The following is a 22,154-nucleotide window of genomic DNA, read 5'->3' as shown; positions in this document are numbered from 1 at the left end:
GCTCAAAAGGGGGAAAGGCGAGCATTTCCGTCGGCTCCATGTTAGCTAGTTGCTAGCTGTGAGCTAGTTGTTTTGTGTCCGGATTGTGTGTTTTTTCTGCACTTGTTCACTATGTCTTATAAATTAAACGCCCTTTTTAGCGACTCGTACGTTGATATAAGTCAATATAGAGACCAGCATTTCAAGGTAAGAAGCAGAGAAACGTTTTATCTCCACACGGATTGTTGTAGTTTGTTTGGATGCTAAAGCTAACGTTATATACAGCGTTTGTTGTAAATAAAAAATAGTGATTATATGGCGCAGTATCAGGTTTGTGTGACGTGTTTCTGTACAATAAAGTAAAGAAACTCTCGGTGTTGCGCTACAATAAGTTCCACAGGTTTGGGATAAACGTGTAGAAACTGTTTGTTTACGTTTCCTGTGAGTTTGGGCTCAGATTGTTCGTGTGTGAGTGTCTTCAGTGGTTTTGTGCTTTTATATACTTTTAATTATCAGATATAAAGAAATGCAACAATCTGCCGTCTGAGCAAGAAATTCTGTAGGATCCCGCGTTGTATCGTGATATTTCGTGTCTTTCCCACACAGAGATCCTGAATATTAAGGGATATATAAGGGATGTGTGCGTGCGTGTGTGCGTGCGTGCGTGTGTGTGTGTGTGTGTGTGTGTGTGTGTGTCTGTGCCCTGTGATGGGTTGGCACTCCGTCCAGGGTGTATCCTGCCTTGATGCCCGATGACGCCTGAGATAGGCACAGGCTCCTCGTGACCCGAGGTAGTTCGGATATGCGGTAGAAAATGAATGAATGAATATAAGGGATGTGGTAGCCTAGTGGTTAAGGTTTTGTGCTACCAATCGGAAGGTTGTGAGTTCGATTCCTACGTCCACCAGGTTCCCACTGCTGGGCCTCTTAGCAAGGCCCTTAACCCTCAATTGCTCAGTTGTTTAAAAATGTAAGTCGCTCTGGATAAGGCTCAGCATTAGCTTCTGCTTTTTGTTACATTAGCTGTAAATGTAAATATTATCGTGATATTTCTATCCTGGGATTTTAAAGTGCCAACACCGCAATCAGTGTTACAAACTCTTGAGCCAATAAATAATTGAACATCTGAGAAGTTGACCAATTGGGGATACTAATTTGTTTAATTTTCACAATAATTTACATATCAAATTTCTGTTGCATGAAGGAGGAAAATTAAGAGGAAAAAGAAGGGGAAAAAAGAGCCCCACAAACTACATAATGTCCTAAACATCTGCTCAAATAGTCTCGAAATGTTTTGAAACGAAGTTGCTAAATCTAAAGGAAAGATTTGGTAACACAGCCTGAAATAGATGACTAATGTTGTGATAATTGTGAATCTTTATTCATACATTCAGTTTGGATTTAACACCCCGATGGATTTTGGAGCAAATTGTTGTGTAGTTGTAACCAGTAGAACATTGTTTTAGCTCTATGTGGGTCATCAGTTCTTGCACCCCTCAGATATTGCTTTTGAGATTTGTGAACCATCTAACACTAACCCTTTCATTAAATCTATGTACATGAAACCTTAACTGTTTTCTTCTCATATACATTTCATTTTTGACATCCGTTTCTTCCAGGGTAATCGGCATGAGCAAGAAAAGCTGTTGAAGCAAAGCTGTACTCTTTATGTTGGGAACCTTTCTTTCTACACAACAGAGGAGCAGGTGTATGAACTTTTCTCCAAAAGTGGCGATGTGAAAAGAATAATCATCGGCCTTGACAAGGTCAAGAAGACCGCATGTGGGTTTTGTTTTGTGGAGTATCCTTTCGGCATCAAATAGGACTGTTCTAGCAGACGGTGTCTCTAGATATGTCAAACTGTTTTGAAAATAGATCAGCTTTTAGTCCTGATCTGAGCTGGTATAAAAGGACAAGCAGAGCTACTTCATGTTGTACTGTCTGTGACACCTCCATGATATAATGCATTTCTCAGCACTTGTGTTTTTGATAGCCTTAAGCTTTTATCAATAACATTTATCACAACCAAGCTAGGGCTTCATAAAGGGGAAAAGTTTGATCCACTATTTCAAAGTCCAAGTTAATGGCATAGAAATGACCAAATAATTTTACCTGAATCACTGAAGTTTTTTAAAAAGGTACGTGTATTTCAAACAATCATGACTGCAGGAACGCTTGTGAGTTATGGACTATATTTAGATATTTTAGACATTTAAGATTCAATTGCTTATTATTTTGCTAGACAGGTAGACTTGCTAGACTTTATACTCTGTAATAGTTGGTTTCTTGTTCATCATGCGTTATGCATAAGTTCTGTCTGGGTATAAAATATGATAAAGCTGAACTGCGTTAAAATCCTCAACACACCTATAAGGTACTACACGCGAGCCGACGCAGAGCACGCGATGAGATTTATTAATGGAACCAGACTGGATGATCGAATCATTAGAACAGACTGGGACGCCGGTTTTAAAGAGGGCCGGCAGTACGGTCGCGGCAAATCAGGTGGTCAGGTAAGAATACGACGACTGCACCCTTACTGATCATTTTATTAGGAAAGCCTGTAATCCTGCACAAGAAGAACGATTGCAATCATGAGGCAGAAACACGATGTATAATCAAATCATGAAGATGCAGGTTAAGAGCCTCAGTGGCCACAGGTTCACCAAACCTAGACAGATCAGGAGTGGAAATGAAAGACCAGACACTCGTCCTGTGAATTCGTGCTGATTACAGTTTCAGATTCTTATTCTCAGCTGATGGGATTAGAGCTCAGTGTAGTCTTCTGCTGTTGAAGCTCTTCCACCTCAGCATTCACTCTGTTCTGAGATGCTGTAAAATGTGTTTGAGTTAGTGCAGCTTTCTGGTCAGCCTGAAACGTCCAGTCTGGCTTTTCTCCTCAGATCCCGCTTATTAAGTTTTTCCTTCAGTCCTGCTGCTCACTGGGTGCTTGTTTTTCCCCCTCACACCTTTTCTGTATAAACTCTACAGACTGAGTGTAAAATTCCCAACAGCCGTCTACAGTTAAAATTAGTTTACACCCTGAAGCTCTTGGTCTGTATCTGTGATTTTGTGCTGCTGCAACATGGCTGATTAGATAACTGCATAAATAAGCAGGTGTTCCTGATGAAAACAAGTGTATATTTGACCTTTTTTATATTTGTATGCTGCTTTTCCTTTAAGGATTAGAGTTTTCCGCAGTGCTTTCAGCTGTGTTTCTTGTCTCTTCAGGTGCGAGATGAATATAGACAGGATTACGACCCTGCACGAGGAGGATACGGCAAACTAATTCAGATACAAAGGGGCTCAGACGGACATCAAAAATTTTAGTCATTCCTAATTTACAGGGACATTTTGAAAACGAAGCAGAGGATTTGTTTTTTTATGTTGATGTACATACAAACTACAAGCTAATCAGCGGTTGCAGAGGAAATGACCATCTTGACCAGGTTTGGTGCAAACAGCTGTGTTAGGTTGGGTTTGCCTCTCATTTTTCTAATAAACAATAAGGACTTTTACCTTTCCTTTATTGTCTGTGGATGATTCTATCATTTAAGTGCTCGTATCAAGTGCTGCATTATTGCAGAATCTTTTTTTTTTGTGTGTGTGTGTTAAACCATCTGATTAATAACTTATGCATGTTTGGTACATTTCCAAAAAGCAAGTATTCCCAGGATAATCTACTAAAGACTGATTACATTTTGTTCAGGTTGAAATTTCAGAATGTCACTGACTGGAATTCTCATCCTGCACATAATTGAAATAAGAATTAGGACTCGTAGAATGTTAACAATAATCGTTTTATATGGTTGTTTAAATAATGACAAATAGTAGTCAAACAGAAAGAAACAGAGCATTTCACTGAGGTCAAATTTTGTAGTTACACTTTCAAGTAACTAAAAATACAGTATCCCACAATTTGATGTCTAACCATATTTTACTTCTGAAGGTTGGTCATTCTGGCTGTCATAAACGGACAAGAACTGAGGTGGAAATACATCGGAATCATACTGTGCCAGCTCTGTACACAGTAAAGCTTTGATTTATTTTAATCATAAGGCTATCGTTAATGTAGTTTGTCAGTGTACTGTGAGTATACACCAGCCTTCATGAATACAAGCAGTTCTGTCAGGTTGTAGAACACACACGATTTGAACCTGCTCAGTAGTCAAACTACAACTCGACCCAGTCAGGCGATTCATGTTTACAAAACCATGTTTATACAGTGAATGTAAAAACACTTTATGGAAGTCACAAACGGAACTTACAGCTACATGCTACGGGAACTGTCAGATGACGTTGCGTTCGAAAAAAAAAAATATTAAAGCATTAAAGAAAGTGTCTAGAGTGCTTCTAACAAAGAGTATGAAAGACAAAAAGAATATGGCCCATTTAGGAAAGCATGGTCAGGCTGAAATTATTAAAAAGTATTGTTTACATGTGGGGGAAATTTAAAAAAAAAAAGTTTCTTCATATGAACAGTACATTCATTTAAAAGCTTGACTTAGAATCCAGTCAAGAATAGAAAATGCTGATTCTTCAAGTTACATGCTGTGTAGAACGCACTGCATATTCATGAAAAACCAACCTGGTAGAACCACATAGATTGAAATAAGCTACAAAGGCTTAGGGACAAAGAAATGTACAAAAGGGCTTGGTTTTGCTTTCTGAAGTTGCCATGCATGATTCTTAAAAGTAGCCTCGCGATAGCCGACAGTTATCAGTTAACGTCATCTAACGGATGATTTCAACCTGACGTTTTGGCATCTCGAGTCAGTTTCTTGACCAGTACAACATATGATGAATTCTCTCCAGACTTATGACCGTGAGGTGCGTGTCATCGTCCACTGTGACCAACAACAACAGAAAAGTAAAGTAAAATCCACTGATCAGCACATGAGTGAACGACATTAAACCTAGAGCTGTTTTTGTAGGTCAGTGAGCTTGCAGTCACAGAGTTCCTTGTATATTCTTTTGCGAACTTTAGGCATGTCCTCTTGTGTGAACTGCAACGGTTCTTTAAATGCCAGACACTTGCAGTACTGCAGAAGAGAAAAGAAAAGAACACAGGAATTACGTTCGTTGGGAAAACATTGTGTTTTGTCTAAAGTACTAATATGGACAGAAGGATAACTGATATGCCAATTGTTACATCTCTAGAGAGGGGGAAAAAAGTTCACCACAAAAAAGCTAGCGTACATTTTTAGATCATAGGTTTGTTTTTTTTCCCCCAAATGTGTAGGACGGAAGAGAACAGCTCAGTATGACCAGTACTTTGCTTATTATAGGCAAATCCTCTCTTTCGAGTCAACTATATTGATACTGGTCCTGTCTTCATGGTTTCTAGCAGCTCAGAAAGAACAAAGAACGTCATCTAAACTCAAGCTAGCGCAATGTGAAAATAGCCCTACAAGAAACAAAAGGGAAATCTTCACCTTCACCTCCCAGCTGCTATAAATCTGATTTGGCCTGATTACTGCTTAGAAAAAGCAAAAGGACAGTTTTTTAGATATCTGGACTGTCATCTGTGCTACAATAAAAACAGGCATGCTGGCACCTCGGAGTGTAAACATACATCTTACCTCCAGAACAAAAACACCACAGTCGTTATCGTTCTTCTGTTGTGGAATACCCTGAGGGGGAAAAAGGAAAACGATGTAAAAATGTGTCATGACAGAAAAAAGCAGATGACTGGAGCTCACTATACATCTGTGATATATTTGACTAATTCTATTTGACTTCTGGATCCTACCTCCTTTAGCCCAGTTAACAAAAATGGATCAAATCTAGTGATGCGCGGGTCGGGTTTTTTCCAACCCGCGGGTCCCGCTTTTATGAAATTATTGGCCCGCCCCACAGCAAAGTGACAGTTTCTTTACCCGCCCCAACACGACCCGTGGGTTATGAGACGACCCGCGCATCCCTAATCAACTCGTCTTTAAGGATGTGTCGAGAAGACCCAGGTGCTACTTATGCAGGATACCAACCATCTCTCAATCACACACACCTCCATTCACACACCACAGACAATTTAGAGACGCCAATCAACCTAGAATACGTGTCTTCTGACCGAGGAAGGAAATCCCTGAACGGAGGCTGGAATTGCACCCCAACCCCGGAGCAGCAAGGCAAATGTGCTAACCACTAACCTGCTGTGTCCCCCACAACAAGACCAAGTGACCTGCTACCACAGAGACAAACCTTGTTGACCGTCATCTTCCAGCCTTTTTGTAGAGCGGCGTGCTTCTTTTCTTTTGCCTCTGCTATGATGTATTTCAAAATGTTCTGGTGAGGAAGAGATGTTTAAATTCAGTCAATCTGGCAATCAAATGTTAGCGTTTTTAATTCAATAGTAATGCTGAAAATTAATATTACAATATTACATAATGGATTAAAGATGTGCTGTTATTTAACATTTACAGAACAGGGTCTCTAACGTCACTTGCATTCGTGCTTTCTTGGTAAAATAACAAGGTGATTGTACTTAAATTAGCCCAGACCATGTGTTACTCCTTACTTCAACAGCAAACTTGAACAATATTCCTTGGGAATCATAGAAGTTTATGCTTTGCTTGGAAACGTCCACAGTAATCAGGGACCAGTGGATCTCCAAGTGGAGGGGAATCAGCAGCAATCTTTTAGAAAACACATCCACCTAGAAGCGACCAAGCAAGAAGAAACAAAAAATCACAAACACAGACAAGAGAAAAGGAACATTCATGACAAGAATAAAGAGTTGCCAGGTGTTCAGTTTTACAGCGATGGATGATGATGATGATTGACTGCATCAGATGTTCTGTGTGCGTCAAGTCACCTTGTTGATCAGAGGAGAATGAAACTGTGATGCGGTCTTCTGCTGTTCTTAAAGTTTGATGTACTGTGTGGCCTTATATTATGTGCACCACTCTAGTCAAGAATGATTGAGCTACCTTTCAGCTCAAACCCATCTTGAACCGTCTCATCCTACCACAGAATCCTACAGCGGATGTTTTTTTTCCCTCGTTCTTGCAGCATTGTGTGTGAAATTCCAGGAGATCAACAAACTAAGATGCTGAAATTATGTTTCCCTTTTTTTGATGTTTGAAGTAAGAGGTTTGTAAAAACTAGGCATGAATCAGCACGTGTAAAGCTGAGGGTCTGCTGTGTGTATCTTTCAATATCGTACATGATCCCAGGGTTTGCTTTTCATTGGTGTGGTCAGATTCAAAATTTTGGAATGGGACTATTTATCACAGACCTGGCAACCCTGACAAAAACGTCTAAGGAAATTAGATTGTGTACTGGTCATTTACCTTTTTTGTCCACCTCTTTACTCCTTCATAGCCTTTTGCTACAAGCTGTTTATAAAAGAAACTGTTGAAGAAATGGACCTACAAAAAAAGCAGATATTTGCATTAACGCTGAATAAATTCGGTCCCATAAGATTGAATGATGTAATACAAAAAGCTTTCAGCTTTATCGGTGCATTTGTTATACCTTGTGGTTTGTAGAATCCATGATCAATTCACCATACATGTTTATGACCTGTTTAAAAAAAAAAAACAAAAAAACACAAGATGAAGCTGTGTGTATTAACGTCAGTATGTATAAAGGTATAATGGGATTCGTGGGGACTGATCTACCTGGTCGTTGACCCAGTTTTGGTCTTCAAGTGTTGAAAGGTCTTCGAGAGCTAAAATGTGCTTGTTGTAGGTCACTTTGAAGAAAATCATTGATGCGCAGGCCAAGCCAGCCTTGTACTTCAGAACTTCTTTATTTATCATTTTCCTTCTGTATGAGAATGTATGTAATATAGTGAGCAATTCACCGCTTGACACCTTTGTTTTTGTGTACAAAAGGAGTATATGAATAATAATAATAATAATAATAATAATAATATGTTTAATTTATATAGCGCCTTTCCCAAGCTCAAGGACGCTTTACAAGGTACATAGTGTAACATACATATTCGTCGGACATTTGCCCAGGACAAAGGATCATACATATACACACATATACATATTCGTCGGACATTTGCCCAGGACGAAGGATCACGTGCAGCTGCATTTCAGGCAGATGAACTTACCTGTCATTAAAGTCAGCGTTCAAGTGTTTGTTCAGGTACTCAAGAATGTCGTCCTCACTCAGTGGAATGAAGCTCCCATATTTCCCATAGAAAAGCTCGAGGTATTCTGGGGAGTAAAAAAAAATTAAAGGACGTTAACAATAACGGACAGAAGACCACTGTGTGGAGAGCTGCAAATAAGCAAAGCCGTACCATGAAGCAGTTCTACAATGTCTTCCTGCTGGATGTCAGCTGAAGGTGGTTGTGAGATATTAGCTTCCTCTTCTTCTGCGTCGACATGAGGTCGTTTGCAGTAACGGTGGTCCCTTAAAGCCTTTGTGTTTAGATAAACCGCATACACAGCATGATCAATTTCCATGGCATCAGTGTCTGTGGGCTGATCTGACGTAGTGACGCCGCTCTCGGCAGAACCTACGAATGTTTCTGTACAGTCCCTGTGAGAGGTCGGACTGCTGTGCATACAGTCTAGAGGTGTTTTAGGATCACAGTGTGCATCCAAACTGGCATGATTTGTACTGTGTGTGTCAGAACTGCACTCTATTGAGTCACTGAATGGAGTGCAATCAGAATCATTGCTTTCACTGTTAGTTTTTGGACCATTCTCTAGACTGGCCACAGTGCCGTTGTGCAGAACCAGAGAAATATTTTCCCCGCTCAGCATTGGGTCTGCTTCGGGAAGTGTTACTTGATGCATGTCGCACACAGTTGTGGTGTCCGTGGCGTCTGGTGTCGATAGGTCTACAAACGCAGAACTTAAATGGTTGTCAGTCGTCACCTCCACTTCATTCTCCACGTCTTTCTTCCTACGGCCGCGTTTCTTTGTGACCGGCCCGTGACCCAGCGCGTGAGGTTTGGTGTTTGGCCCACAGCAGTCGCATAACTTGGGTACGCGTTTCCTCCGTGCGCGCCCATTCTCCGACATCTCGGCTGGTGCCGGCTTTGCCTGGTCGGAGCTGTTATGAACTTGGACTCTCATGTCCAGCCTTGCCCATTCCTCCAGGGCCTCCCAGCTGGCCTTTGCCTGCCCACTCTAGCAGCTTTCCACCATCAGCCTCCTTCAATGTGGATTTCAAATGGAACTGCAAAAGCACTGACAGATATTATTCACAGGTTCTCAAATGATCAAATGTGCATCACCATCTGTACATAAAGTTTTATTTTGACTTGCTAACAAATCACAAATCATTATTAATCACTTATATGTTGATAAACCATTGAGGAAACACACTTTTTTTTTAATAAACAGATGTAAAGCAATAGAACTTGTTCAGATATTTAAAAATCCATCAATCACTCAGTCAATGTACATCACGGAAAAGTTTAAGAGCTCATTACAAATTCAGTCACTTTGCCAGTGCGTTTTTTCCCTCTCTCGACTGTATACCGTTAAATTGCTCTTTCACTTGTGAGCAAACTTTTTCTGTTTCCATGTGTGTTAAAGCTACAACTGAACAACAACACGTTGGTCTGCGGTCCCGGTTAGTTACAGGGTTAAAAGACAAGGCGTTAAAAACAGGTTAAGTAAAACAAAGCAGGCGACTCTGTACCCTGAGCAACACTTTAACAGAACTGGATGTAGGACTGAACACATCGCAGGCTTCCATGTTACTGCACCAATGTTTACAGTTTAGCTAGTGACTAGCTAGCGACTAGTTCCTATTCACTCCACTTTGCCATGATAACTCACATAACCGGACATGTACGTATTAAATCACACGGCTGACCGCGTGCATGCACAACAGAAGAAACACAAAGATTTCATATACACACCTTGCTTGCACGTTAGCCTAGCTGCTGCTGCTCCAGTGTCTAAATGGAGGACACGGTTGCTAACGTTACCGAGGTTTCAAGTAGAAGTACAACATAAGTATACAAGTATAAACCAAGGTATTTACATTTGTGCGTCAGACTTTTAGCAAACGTGACTATATAAAATGACGGAAAGGCAACTCGCGCCTATAGCGTTCAAATCCTTACATTTGTATGTTTATAATGGGATTTTCTGTCGCGGTAGTAAACCGAATCTGTCGCTGGATGATTGCGTCAGGAAGTATAATCAAAGTGGTGGAAATGTCTCTCTCTAGTGGACAAAGACGTATTTCTGCTGCTTTAGTTTTTAGGCGCTTAATAAACGCCATTCAGACATGGTCCTTAAACCAGGTACTGTTCGCTTTGGCACTGTGTGCCTGTGCCAAGTCATGTTGGAAAATGAAATCTGCATCTCCATAAAGTTGGTCAGCAGCAAGAAGCATGAAGTGCTCTAAAACCTCCTGGTATACGGCTGTGTTGACCTTGGACCTCAGAAAACACAGTAGACCAACACCAGCAGATGACATGGCGCCCCAAACCCTCACTGACTGTGGAAACTTTACACTGGACCTCAAGCATCGTGGATTGTGTGACTCTCCTCTCTTCCTCCAGACTCTGGGACCCTGATTTCCAAAGGAAATGCAAAATTTACTTTCATTAGAGAACATAATTTTGGACCACTCAGCAGCAGTCCTGTCCTTTGTGTCTTTAGCCCAGGCGAGATGCTTCTGACGCTGTCTGTGCACTTCATGCTTCTTGCTCCTGACCAACTTCATGGAGATGCAGATTTCATTTTCCAAACAGACTTGGCACCTGCACACAGTGCCAAAGCTAACAGTACCTGGTTTAAGGACCATGGGATCCCTGTTCTTAATTGGCCAGCAAACTCACCTGACCTTAACCCTATAGAAAATCTTTGGGGTATTGTGAAGAGGAAGATGCGATATGACAGACCCAACAATGCAGAAGAGCTGAAGGCCACTATCAGAGCAACCTGGGTTCTCATAACACCTGAGCAGTGCCACAGACTGATCGACTCCATGCCATGCCGCATTGCTGCAGTAATTCAGGCAAAAGGAGCCCCAACTAAGTATTGAGTGCTGTACATGCTCATACTTTTCATGTTCATACTTTTCAGTTGGCCCAGATTTCTAAAAATCCTTTCTTTGTATTGGTCTTAAGTACTGTTCTAATTTTCTGAGATACTGAATTTGGGATTTTCCTTAGTTGTCAGTTATAATCATCAAAATTAAAAGAAATAAACATTTGAAATATATCAGTCTGTGTGTAATGAATGAATATAATATAGAAGTTTCACTTTTTGAATGGAATTAGTGAAATAAATAAACTTTTTGATGATATTCTAATTATATGACCAGGACCTGTATATATTCTATACACTATTTTATATATACATACTGTATACTATACTGTTTTATATTATATTATATTATATATATATATATATATATATATATATATATATATATATACACACACACACCATGTTGACAATGCAGATATTTCTCCCTAAGGTTTTCCATTGATTTTATGGTTCGGTTCGTATTTACTAATCTATCTAATAATCTAAAGTTTAAATCCAAATTAAATTTAAATGCAAATCCACATAGATATGCTGAATATTTAGTGAAGCATAATAATGACTCAAACACTGAGTCAATCCCTGTATGCTCCATTGTAAAGCACAGTTTTGTTTCATAAGCCAGGAGCAATTTGTAGCAGGTACAAATCACTCATTCGAACAGAAACCTTTGCATTAAAGGGACCATTGGCCCATCAGTTAAGCTGTGCTATTTTACTGCTTACAAATACACAGTTTTTAATCTTCACATTTGTAAATTATGTTAAAAAAATGAACTAGACTAAGGCATGAATTTAATTTTATTTTTAACAACACAAGTGCAATATTTACAGAAAGTATACATTTTTTGTACAATGGAAACAATGTCTGAACAAAATGAATAAAATGCTTTTATTACAAATGGCATTTGCAAAATTTCTGCAAATGTTCACGTCTTTCTGCCATTCCAGATGCTGTACATCACTGTTTCTTAGTGGCACCGGTGATGTTTTTTGGCACTGGTGAAGGCAGTATTAATATTTATAATATCCAAAAACCTGATAGGTGTGTTTACAAGCAAAGCCTTCAACATATGTGCTTTTTTTAAGACAATTTGATACCTGGTATGTAACACACATAATGACAGGGATTTATAGCTATGATATCAGCACAGAGGTCAAGATCATGGACACTTTTCATATTTTTTCTTTAAAACACCACAATAAATACTTTTAGATTACAGTAAACTGTAAGTGGATGTTAAAAATATTGAAAAATAATTTAGAACTATACTCACACAGCACAAAAATGTTTAGGAATCAGAAACAGAAAGGTATTAGTATTAAATATTAGAAAAAAATTACTGTATTATGTGAACTAACAGGATAACCCAAATAAAAAGCAGTACACAGCTCTCACTACTCACTACATACATCAGTGCTACACATTTTTACATAATAAAGTACACTTAAATAATATAGGCTTCAAATCTCTCTCAACATTTAACTTACTAAACATTTTGTACTGTTACTGATTCATAGTTTAAGTGAAATGCCATCATCATGCAATGTACCAGTACAGTTCCAAGCATACTGGTGGAGGAAACACTTTTCTGAAGGGAACGGAGAGATCAGAAGTTTGGGATGATACTCCAGAACTGTATAGCCTGGAAAATTAAAAACCAAAAATGAGCAATTCTAGAAAACTAGTAAAGATATAATACAGTACAATTCATTACGATATGATACTGTGATGTCTTTGGCTTTGCCTGTAAGAGTTCCATAAAAAACAACATTCTAACATTAGAGTAAGTGAAATGTAATAATGAGATGGTGTTTGCTGGATCCATGCAGCAGCATGTATGTAACAAATAGTGTGCTAAAATGAAACAGTTAATTAAACTTTAGCTCTCTGGGTAAGTTTTCACTGGTGTGTCTGAAGTACTGCTGTCAGCTAGTCGTACTGTCATGCTCACGCTGCTCTCTGCCCTAGAAGTCATTTTTGCCCTAGAACTCAAATCCTCCTTCTCTCAAACCGAGTCACATATCTGCTGCTCTGAAGTACTGCATCATGTTTTCATCTAGTTCTAAGGACCGACTCAGAAGGGTGATATTGTTAAAGGTGCATGCTACTTTTATTTGGTATACTTGGTCCTCTCTTATTAGGAAAACACACAAATAGTGTGAATTTAATATTGTTTATCTATTTACTGCATTTGCCATAAGGTAAGTGACATTTTCTCAGGAATAACCTACTGTAATAGGCATGCTGTTGAATGTACTGTTTAATTAAATAAATGTCTTGATTGAATGTATGGAATCAAGAGAATATCAAGAGACAGAGTGCTTGCTTACATTTTAAAGCAAGCTTGAGTTTTATCAAGTACTACATAAATTGTTAAATATCTAACTAAATAATAATAATAATAATAATAATAATAATAATAATAATAAAATAAACAATCAATCTATCCATCCATTTTCTACACTTATCCTACACCGGAATGCAAGCAACCCTTGAGTCTATCACAGGGGACTCTGGACAGAGTGCCCACCCATAACAGGGCACAGATAATCAGCCTACAACACATGTTTGGCTTGCGGAGAAAACCAGAGTTCTTGGAGGAATCCCAAATCATGAAGAGATGCACAAAGGAAAGAGGCAGGAATCAAACCCCCAACCTCAGAGGTCAGTCCTGTGCTGATTATGAAAGGTGAGCTTCAGTAACATACGTTGCTTTCAACTTAGCTTGGGCTTTGAAGTTGGGTTATTTATTCATCATAATCAAGTTAATGACATTCACATGCTTTGCAGTCTGTTCTGAGAAACGTTCAATTCCAGGGTTTGTTTTCCAGCTGGTTCCACTGATTTATCCTTACCTCCATCTACACACACACACACAGTTTCTACAGTTTGTCTAACAGAACTGCTTTGGTGTTGATCAAACCCGCATCATTTGCTATTGTAAAGAAATCTAGTGGAACTCTGGCAGCTACGAATTGCTTTTCCTTCGTCTGGAGTTGATATTGGGTAAGTTTCAGACTTCTGCTCTGCTCAGAAGTGATTATGGTTTCACTATTCATTAAACTAGCATCTTCACTTCAGCGAACACTGAGGCGAGGCTTTTTTACTTCTTCAATGTAAGTGTTAGTGAGAAGGGGAAATAGCTGTGGGATACAACAGCACATGTTAGTGTTTTTTCTAACTCCCATGACACATGACTCCACTTATCAGCTCATTAGCAAGTCCATGTCTTTAATATGGGTTTGTTAGTGTAGACAAAGTGTTTGTACATGTGCGCATGAAGGAGATACTTCTCACACTAAAATCCACACTGCTCTCAATTGGCTAAAATATTTTAATGCTCAAATTCATTTTGGGATTTGGGATAATTCTGCATTACACAAAAAAACAGCACGTTGAACGGATGCTAGATTTGTGTAGCAGTAACAGTGAATAACAATAAAACAACAAAAACAAAATTTGATCATTCTTAATAAAATGATTGATCAAAAAACTAGAAATAGCCACAACATCTTTATCATTTTATTTTTAAGTGTTTGACTACAGCAAGTGATAAGAAATGAACTGGGCATGTCTCAGTCTCAGTGCTTGCAGATGTTAAGTGCTTTCGACAGTTTCTGTGCATTTTTACAAAAAAAAAAAAAAAAAAAAAACATTGCATATGCACAATTCTCATTCTCAGGCTTAACTGATCTTGTGACTCTTTTGCAGTAAGGATTGCTGGTTTTCAGTGTGTGCTGTACCTCATAGCGGTGTGCCGTTAAGCTGTGGAGTGTTTATCGTTTTGGCCACTGAGGACCCGCTGCCTGCTTCAGACAGAGCCTGCACCTGCACCTTGTACACACACTTTGGCTGGAGCTGCTCCACCCTGACTGAGTGCTGATCCTGAAAGTGACATTACATGTTAGAAATGTATTGTGAATGTTCTACATGCTAAATAATCAGTGGCATGATCATCTCAATGTAAAAAAAAAAGGTGCAGTCCTAGACCCACCTGCACCTAGGATTCACACTTGATCTAGATTTGATCTAGATTCCAGATCTACATCTCAAATCCAGAAATGTTTCAGGCAAGGAAAAATTCCATTTAATGACAAGGAAGAAATCTTGAGAGGATAAAGTAAACTGAATGCTTTTGTGGTGAACTGGAACAATGGCTGTAAATCTGGAGCCTGGAGTTCTGTATAGAGCTGCTTTAACATCTATCACTGAAAATCTATCGCTTGCCATAAAAGGGATTGTATTTACAGCTCCACTGATCCAATTTCTTCAGTGTTTTGTGGGACAATATCAGGGAGTATGGCTGATGTTTCTTGTATGTTGTACCCTGTATGTTTTTAATGTAGAATTCAAAATGACTAACCGGCTACCAAACTTATGATATACGCGTATTTACCAGGAAAAGAGAAATCTGATTCATCATGAATATAAACATCATCAATCATGCAATATGGTTACATTCTATTCCATACATGTTTCTTATGAGCTGGAACAGCTGTAAATGGAATGGATGAACATCCTCTATGACAATATTTATAAAAATCTTACACATTGTGTCTTATAAAAGTCTTCAAACTTACAGGCGCAAGATTTAGTGTTTGAGAGATGAGTGTGTCTGGAGAATTGTTCGCACATCTGCTGGAGATTTTGACCCAAGAGAACTGAAATCCTGTGATGGGAGTCTGGCCGGGTGTGGTCTCAGATACCTTCCAGCTGAACAGACCTTCCAGGGAGCCGTTTACTGTCTGAAACTCTGCTAACAACTTCTCGGGCCGCTGCAGTGCTTTCTTTGCCTGTAGATGGCGCTCTAGGACAAAAACCATCATCATCATCATCATCATCATCATCAGTGCCACATGACCACAAATACCTATACAAAACATTTCTCTAAATTCAGCAACTTAAACATGCTACTTTTTGATATACACTGAATGTGTATCATATATCTGTTACCATTAAGAATAATTTTGACAACCTGCTTAGTTAAAACTTTGAATGGAAGTCTAATGTCAGTTCTGTGGTTGGGGATAACATGCGTTTCTAAATTTCATGAATGCTTGAAGTTATTTTGTAGTTATGTTTTACCTTTGTGTGGGTTTGATGGTGAATAGATAACACAAAGCCTTTGGAAAAGCATTAAGCAACCCAAATAACTTTATTTGATTGTATTTATCCAATGTTGGAAAGTTGAATAAAACAATATAACGGCTTTGGCGAGTCGTCTTCTCTCATATCATTCATGTCAAGACCTTTAGTGTGGTTGTGTTTTAAACTTGTTTAACCCTGAAAGGCCTTTGACAATTTGTGATTAAAAGGTTTACTAGCCAGTAAAGAATGCCAATTTATTATATGTGGTTTATAATATGTATTTCCCCAGTATAGATAGGGCTAGGAGAATATTGTAGGTTTCATTTTGTTGGGTGATTTCATATAAAGCTAGTCCATTAAAAGTACAAATGAAAAAGGATGACATTCTGTCTGAAACCTCTGCTGAGTGCTTGTGTATAATTCATCTAAAATAACAAAAAATGTAAAAACATCAAAACTATAAATGGCACAAATGCATTTTTAGCACTCTGAGAAAGACGCAATTTAAAGTAAACATCTACACCAAATTATATGTAAATTACAGAGCAATAAAGCTTGTGCATGCTGTATTTTCATCCATTTTCTCCCCAGTCTTGACAATTCCTACCCACTACCTAACTCTCCATGTTACACAGTGGACATGAAGTGAGTGGCAAACGTTTTTTTAATACATGTTTAAATAAATGTTGCTCATGCTGTGTCACAGATATAATAGCATAACACACTCGAATGAAAGCAGTGAAGCACCATCTTCCACATACAACAGTCCTTCTCTCCCACCTAGACAGCACAGTTCATTTTGCTCTTTTCGCTCCTGCGCATGGATGGTTGATTGTTATGCATTTTACATAGCCCCTATTGTAATTGGGTTATATATTAATTTAATTAATTTAATATTAACATATTAATTTTCATTTGTGATCAAACATCTACAGTGCTAGAAATGCTATAGTGCACAAACTTTGCCTTACCATCTTGGCCACAGGACAGTAGTTTCTTCCCATGACCTTTCAACATTGAGCACTGTGGGGTAGTGACTGAGGTCACGGCCCTGGCCTTCTCTCCTTGCTCTGAGAGGGGTGTCACTGTTACTTTGTACTTACAGGCAAAGAGAAGGCCTGTGATGACAAAATGTGTGCCCTGAAGGAAAAGTGAAACGTGATGTAACAACAAATTTACCCAGAGATAGCAATACTCGATGGAGAAAATTGATCATGAAAATATCCTTGAGGATACCACCAAAAAACAAGAATAAAGTGTGGGAAAGAAACTGATGCAATGTATAATTACTGAGTTGCTGAGAATGAATTATACCCAGCTTTTCTGATGGGAGATTTGATACCCATTCCTTTATCCACACTGTATTTGTGTCATATAAAAAATGGTTGTGGTTTTCACACATTTTCATTACTGTCGCTACCAGCCCATGACTGATTACGTCTGGAAACATAACACTCTTGGCTGCTATAGCATTAAATGCCATACATCTAGGCTTGAACAAGGGCTTTATGAAAACATAGGAACTCTAGTAAGTAAGCCACTGTTTTGTGAGCTGATATTTATAGACAATATGCAGGTATTGATAATGACCTCATATCTCTAGCGCTAGCCACTGATAGGTAACACAATAACATTGAGTAAAGTTTGAATATCGTGACCACTACTGATATTCTGTTACCAAGCATTCCTTTACACCGTCCAAACATGCATGTCTGATGCCCGTTCCAGATTATTTGTAATTGTAAAACCTTTCCTTCCTGCTAAAATCAAACACCTTAAAGTTGTTCAAGCAGATCACAATGAGGTTGGAGGCAGGTGTGGTGCATTGTAGCTAAAAGTGGCTGGGCAAAGACCACCCTATCCTGCTGCTGGAAAAGCAAACAGCCTGTGACTAGCGCATTCCTATGTTTATTAAACAATATACAGTTTCTCCTGCACCCTTGTTGGCTGGCAGGTCCAAATTCGAGCTGGCTGCGGGTCATCCAGGGTGTCTCATATCCACCAGATTATTATATGACCTTGCTGAGTTATATATAAAAAGTATTTCCAGACTAATGAAATGCAGTGACTTTCTCCATTTATATCTGAGCCAGGAGACCACGTGAAACAAGATTTTCTTGCTAAAAACATTTCTAATCACTCCTACATACTTATGTGTTGACAGCCAAGCAGAGAAAATAGTGAACATACCTGTACAGTAGCCGTTCTCTCTCTCTTGGTCACGTTATTAGCACATACCTCTGGAAGCCAGCTTAAAAGGTATGAAGTGGAACCCCTATGGTTTTCTACACAGAGAAACATAAGATTATGTAGCGTATTAGATTTGTGCCCTGGGTAAACTTTCAAAGGTCGTGGCCAAAGAGCTGCATGGACATATTTTAAGGGACATGCCGCCTCCTGTCCTCTTCCTGTTCCATGTCCAAGCAGCATTACATCTTTCATCAAACTCATCTCCCACAGTGCATCAGGTTGTCAGAGGCCCAGAGAGCTGTGTCCCCCATCTGCTTTTCATTTCACAGCCATGTTGATATTATTAAATCTGTCTTCATATGTCTATTCACCTCCTTCCAAGAGATAGTGGTAAATCAGCAGCCCTCTTTATGATTCTCTGTGGTTTCAGCAGGAACCCCCCCCACACACACACACAACTTTGAAGAACATTGCGTCACCTAATGAGTCATTTCTGAACATGCTTACTATGCAAACTTAAAGTAATGTGTTGGAGGAGATACAGAGAGGACACCCTGATGAGTGTCTGTTTATGCAGGATGGATACAATTCACCATAAAGCTTGTGTCTTTGTAATGCTCTTCAATAAAACATTAGTCACTACTTTGCTTTTCTTTGGCTCCGACTGATTCAAGGACACGAACAGATCATCTGTGAAATTGAAACGGCTGTCCAGCACAGTTATGATCTGTATAATTGGTTTGAGGACAACGTAGGCAATTTCAATTTCAATTTAATATGGTCCTTGAATGATGGAAGCTCCTCATGAGCTCCTGATTTATGCATTCTCCATCAATGTGTCTCGCATCAAGTCTCATGTTATTGACCTGATGTAAAGTGGAATTTCATACTGTAACATCCCTGCAGGACCACAGCACAACATACAAGACAATATATTGTATTTACACAGCTACACACAGCAAGTGTAAGACAAAGCTTTTGTTTTTGGATCTACTTGCCTGAGAGTCGACTCTTCCAAAACACCTTGACCTGCAACTGGTTGTTGTGGTAGTGGGGAGCTGCAGCATCAAGTCGGAGGACTCTGGGTGATGAACGGGAGATGGGTAGCTCATTGGAAAAGTCCCCTGTGACTGGTGAGAAGCCTGCCGTGAGAACACGAGATTCACATTAACCAAGTGGAATTCATTTTACACATGACCCTATTGGGGCCTTTTATGATTGGTTGCCTGATCGAATTCTGTGTAGGAGTAGGAACTTTTTAAAAATGATGTAAAGTCTAACGAATAGGAAAAAAAGATGTAAATAATTATTCAATACATGGTGAATATGACACATTCATAAAGAGATGCTAATACACATTATATGCATTCAGTTCCATATCTTTCAGCTGCATAAGCCTCACCTCATTAATTCTTGGTCATTTAATAGCTAGTCGACATTGATTTAAACAAATCTACTTTATAATCCAAGCAAAGTTTTAAAGATATCCTGTGGGACTCTGGAAAGCTGATGGAAATGGAGGAAAAACAAAGATAATAATTAAAATGTGCATAAGGGAGCAATAATAGTCAAGGATATATATATATAATTGCTGTATATATATAGAATTGCTGTGTATATATATATATATATATATATATATATATATATATATATATATATATATATATATATATATATATATACAGCAATTCTGAATATAATTTGACATTATATAACCTGCCAGGATGAACAAAGCCAAAGAACAACGTGGACTCACTAAATTAAATTTTCATGCTTCTTTGCTGCCTGTGTGGAATTAGTGCATGATTTATGAAGCATAATTAAAAACAGAAAACAACAACATGTGAGGAGAAACTCCTCTTTGCGATTCAAAGCCCATTTTTTTTAGTAGTGAGGTATAGAACTATGTTAACTAAAGCCCTGGTGGGGTGTTTCAGTCAGGGCATCTCTTCTAAAACTCCCTTTAGTGACCCACAATTCAACTGAACACAGATAAGAACTGATCCAGAGTGCTGATATATGCCAGGAAACTGCTACTTGTATGACAGGTTAACTCCTTTCATCTGAGGAAAAATGAGCATGTTTTAGGTGCCAAAAAGTAAACTCCTGTAAGGAGATACTGCTCGGACATGAGAGGCATCCTACAATAAAGGTCTCCTGTGTTTTTATGGTCCTGACATTGCATGATCGCCAGTGACAAAGCTGATTAATAGCTATGGAGAGATGAGAACAAAAAGTACAAATGTTCAGATCTGACAGCCATCCTGTTTAATTTATGTTTTTGGCTTCAAGCTGAAGGCATGGGCTAAGTCCTGTAAAATAATTCATTAAACTACATGAGCTCTCCAAAGCTCATGAGCTAAATTATATTAGAGCAAGCAGAAAAGGAAACAAATGAACCTTGCTCAGATCTAGCCCTTACCAGTGGAAGCAGCTGTTTTGAAGGAAAACTGTGCACGGCCGCTCTTCAAGCGCTTCTGTCCCCAGAAAGAAACTGCCTGAATGTTCACTATGTAATGGGTGTCTGGCTGGAGTCCTCCGAGCTCCATCTCTGCCAGAGTCTATGGAACATGGAAAAGTCACAGGTCCAGACAGGTAATAATAATAATAATAATAATAATAATAATTATTATTATTATTACATTTGTTATAGTTTGACATTTAACATTACTGTTAAATACATATTATAGTATTTACTGTATCACATTGAAACATTGTTATTAGAAGTACTAGTAATAGTAATAGTAGTGGTAGTAGTAGTAATGGTAGTGGTGTCAGTGGAAATAGAAGCTTTAATAATACTAATGGTAGTAACAGTAGTGGTCATAGTGATGGTGCTAGTGGTAATAATAATAGTAGCAGCAATACTGCTAGTAACAGTAGTTGTAATAGTAGGAACAGCAATACTTGCAGTAGTAGTAATATAAGGAGTTACAGCCCTACTAGTATGAGCAGAAATAGTAGTTAATAGTAGTGCCAGTAGAAATTGTAGTAGAAGCACTAATACCTTTATTACACTACTACTATCAGTAGTAATGTTGTCGATAGTAGTATTATATGTATTATCTATATATTTATTGAAGGTTAAGTGTGTACCAAGATCATTATATCACAGCTTTGACTCCAGTAGTTTTGACCAGAAACATTTTTGACCACTGCGTTCATTCTGTCATACCATGATTGACACAATATCTAAACTGAAGTTTGAACAGGCATTCTGTACATAAGGCTGTAGACCAAACAGCCTAGCCAGTAGGAGAGCCATTGATTTTCCAGTTGAGACAACTGGGATCCAGGATTTGTGACATTAATGGTGAATAATGAGCTTTAATATGTCCAGGCTTCTCCAGATAGCCAAAACATGTGTTTCACAAGTGTGCTGATAAACGAGCCCAGTGAAACTTGTGTGAATCCCTCCCCTGTCACCACAGGCTCGTATGTTTTGACTTTCCGATTCTGAACTCTATTTTAACTCATGACCCAATGGGAAACCGAGTTCTGCTTAAAACCTAACCTGCGCAAGACGATCTCAATGTTGGTAGAAATAGCCCTTTTATGCTAGTATAGCCATAGTATAGTGCATACTCATTTCTACCTGGTACCATGATTTTTCATTCCTTTTCACTGTAATGTCATAAATCTTCATCGGGAGTCTGGTTTAAACCTGTTCACTCTGTTTTCAATGCTTCCTTTTACATGCAGTACAAAAAAACCAAGCTAGCCCTTCGGTGAATATTCCACGTAAATGCTTCAAGCTCCAACACAAACATTTTTATAGTGAGGCTCATAACAAGTGGTCTAACATTCTGTAAATCCTGCCTGGCCCTTGGTGGAATTTATCTCCTACTGATGAGGTCAGGGAAAGTTATGCAGGACAGATACAAGAAAGGAGAACATATTTAAAAGCAGGCCACT

The 22,154-nt window shown here is 38.8% G+C and overlaps 3 protein-coding genes across 5 annotated transcripts in view; 1 reads left to right on the top strand and 2 right to left on the bottom strand.

The window, feature by feature from the left end:
* The first annotated feature begins 6 nt into the window (after positions 1–6).
* Positions 7–3,503, top strand: ncbp2 (nuclear cap binding protein subunit 2). The gene is made up of 4 exons (XM_060881282.1): positions 7–186; positions 1,599–1,780; positions 2,354–2,492; positions 3,211–3,503. Exons 1-4 carry the CDS (start codon positions 112–114, stop codon positions 3,307–3,309), a joined length of 495 nt encoding a protein of 164 aa, XP_060737265.1. The 5' UTR covers positions 7–111; the 3' UTR covers positions 3,310–3,503.
* A 260-nt stretch (positions 3,504–3,763) lies between these two features.
* Positions 3,764–10,066, bottom strand: senp5 (SUMO specific peptidase 5). The gene is made up of 10 exons (XM_060881270.1): positions 9,815–10,066; positions 8,237–9,123; positions 8,045–8,150; positions 7,602–7,749; positions 7,456–7,503; positions 7,272–7,349; positions 6,497–6,634; positions 6,181–6,264; positions 5,562–5,612; positions 3,764–5,021 (listed from the first exon to the last, which is right to left on the bottom strand). Exons 2-10 carry the CDS (start codon positions 9,018–9,020, stop codon positions 4,896–4,898), a joined length of 1,563 nt encoding a protein of 520 aa, XP_060737253.1. The 5' UTR covers positions 9,021–9,123; positions 9,815–10,066; the 3' UTR covers positions 3,764–4,895.
* Positions 10,067–11,737: 1,671 nt separating this feature from the next.
* Positions 11,738–22,154, bottom strand: part of anos1b (anosmin 1b) — a 35,820-nt gene continuing 25,403 nt past the window's right edge. The window contains exons 8-14 of one of the 3 annotated variants that reach the window (XM_060881249.1): positions 20,662–20,800; positions 19,235–19,378; positions 18,237–18,331; positions 17,018–17,186; positions 15,539–15,765; positions 14,702–14,843; positions 11,738–12,600 (exon numbers count right to left, since the gene is read on the bottom strand). In XM_060881249.1, coding sequence (XP_060737232.1) covers positions 14,703–14,843; positions 15,539–15,765; positions 17,018–17,186; positions 18,237–18,331; positions 19,235–19,378; positions 20,662–20,800 — 915 coding nt within the window. In that variant the 3' untranslated portion in view covers positions 11,738–12,600; position 14,702. Of the gene's footprint in view, positions 12,601–14,701; positions 14,844–15,538; positions 15,766–17,017; positions 17,187–18,236; positions 18,332–19,234; positions 19,383–20,661; positions 20,801–22,154 lie in introns of all 3 variants that reach the window. The other 2 variants (XM_060881258.1, XM_060881241.1) reach the window with 2 other exon arrangements.

Source organism: Tachysurus vachellii, chromosome 1 (assembly GCF_030014155.1).
Source record: "Tachysurus vachellii isolate PV-2020 chromosome 1, HZAU_Pvac_v1, whole genome shotgun sequence".
In the NCBI taxonomy this organism is placed as follows: Eukaryota; Metazoa; Chordata; class Actinopteri; order Siluriformes; family Bagridae; genus Tachysurus; species Tachysurus vachellii.
This window is presented reverse-complemented; position numbering and strand designations above follow the sequence as displayed.

Excerpts from the sequence above, each read along its gene's own strand:
- ncbp2 (XM_060881282.1), top strand. The coding sequence starts at position 112 with ATGTCTTATAAATTAAACGCCCTTTTTAGCGACTCGTACGTTGATATA. Across the intron at positions 1,781-2,353 it reads TGTGGGTTTTGTTTTGTGGA|GTACTACACGCGAGCCGACG; the intron begins GTATCCTTTCGG and ends CACACCTATAAG. Across the intron at positions 2,493-3,210 it reads GCGGCAAATCAGGTGGTCAG|GTGCGAGATGAATATAGACA; the intron begins GTAAGAATACGA and ends TTGTCTCTTCAG.
- senp5 (XM_060881270.1), bottom strand. The coding sequence starts at position 9,020 with ATGAGAGTCCAAGTTCATAACAGCTCCGACCAGGCAAAGCCGGCACCA. Across the intron at positions 7,350-7,455 it reads TGGATTCTACAAACCACAAG|GTCCATTTCTTCAACAGTTT; the intron begins GTATAACAAATG and ends CTTTTTTTGTAG. Across the intron at positions 6,265-6,496 it reads TGTTCAAGTTTGCTGTTGAA|AACATTTTGAAATACATCAT; the intron begins GTAAGGAGTAAC and ends CTTCCTCACCAG.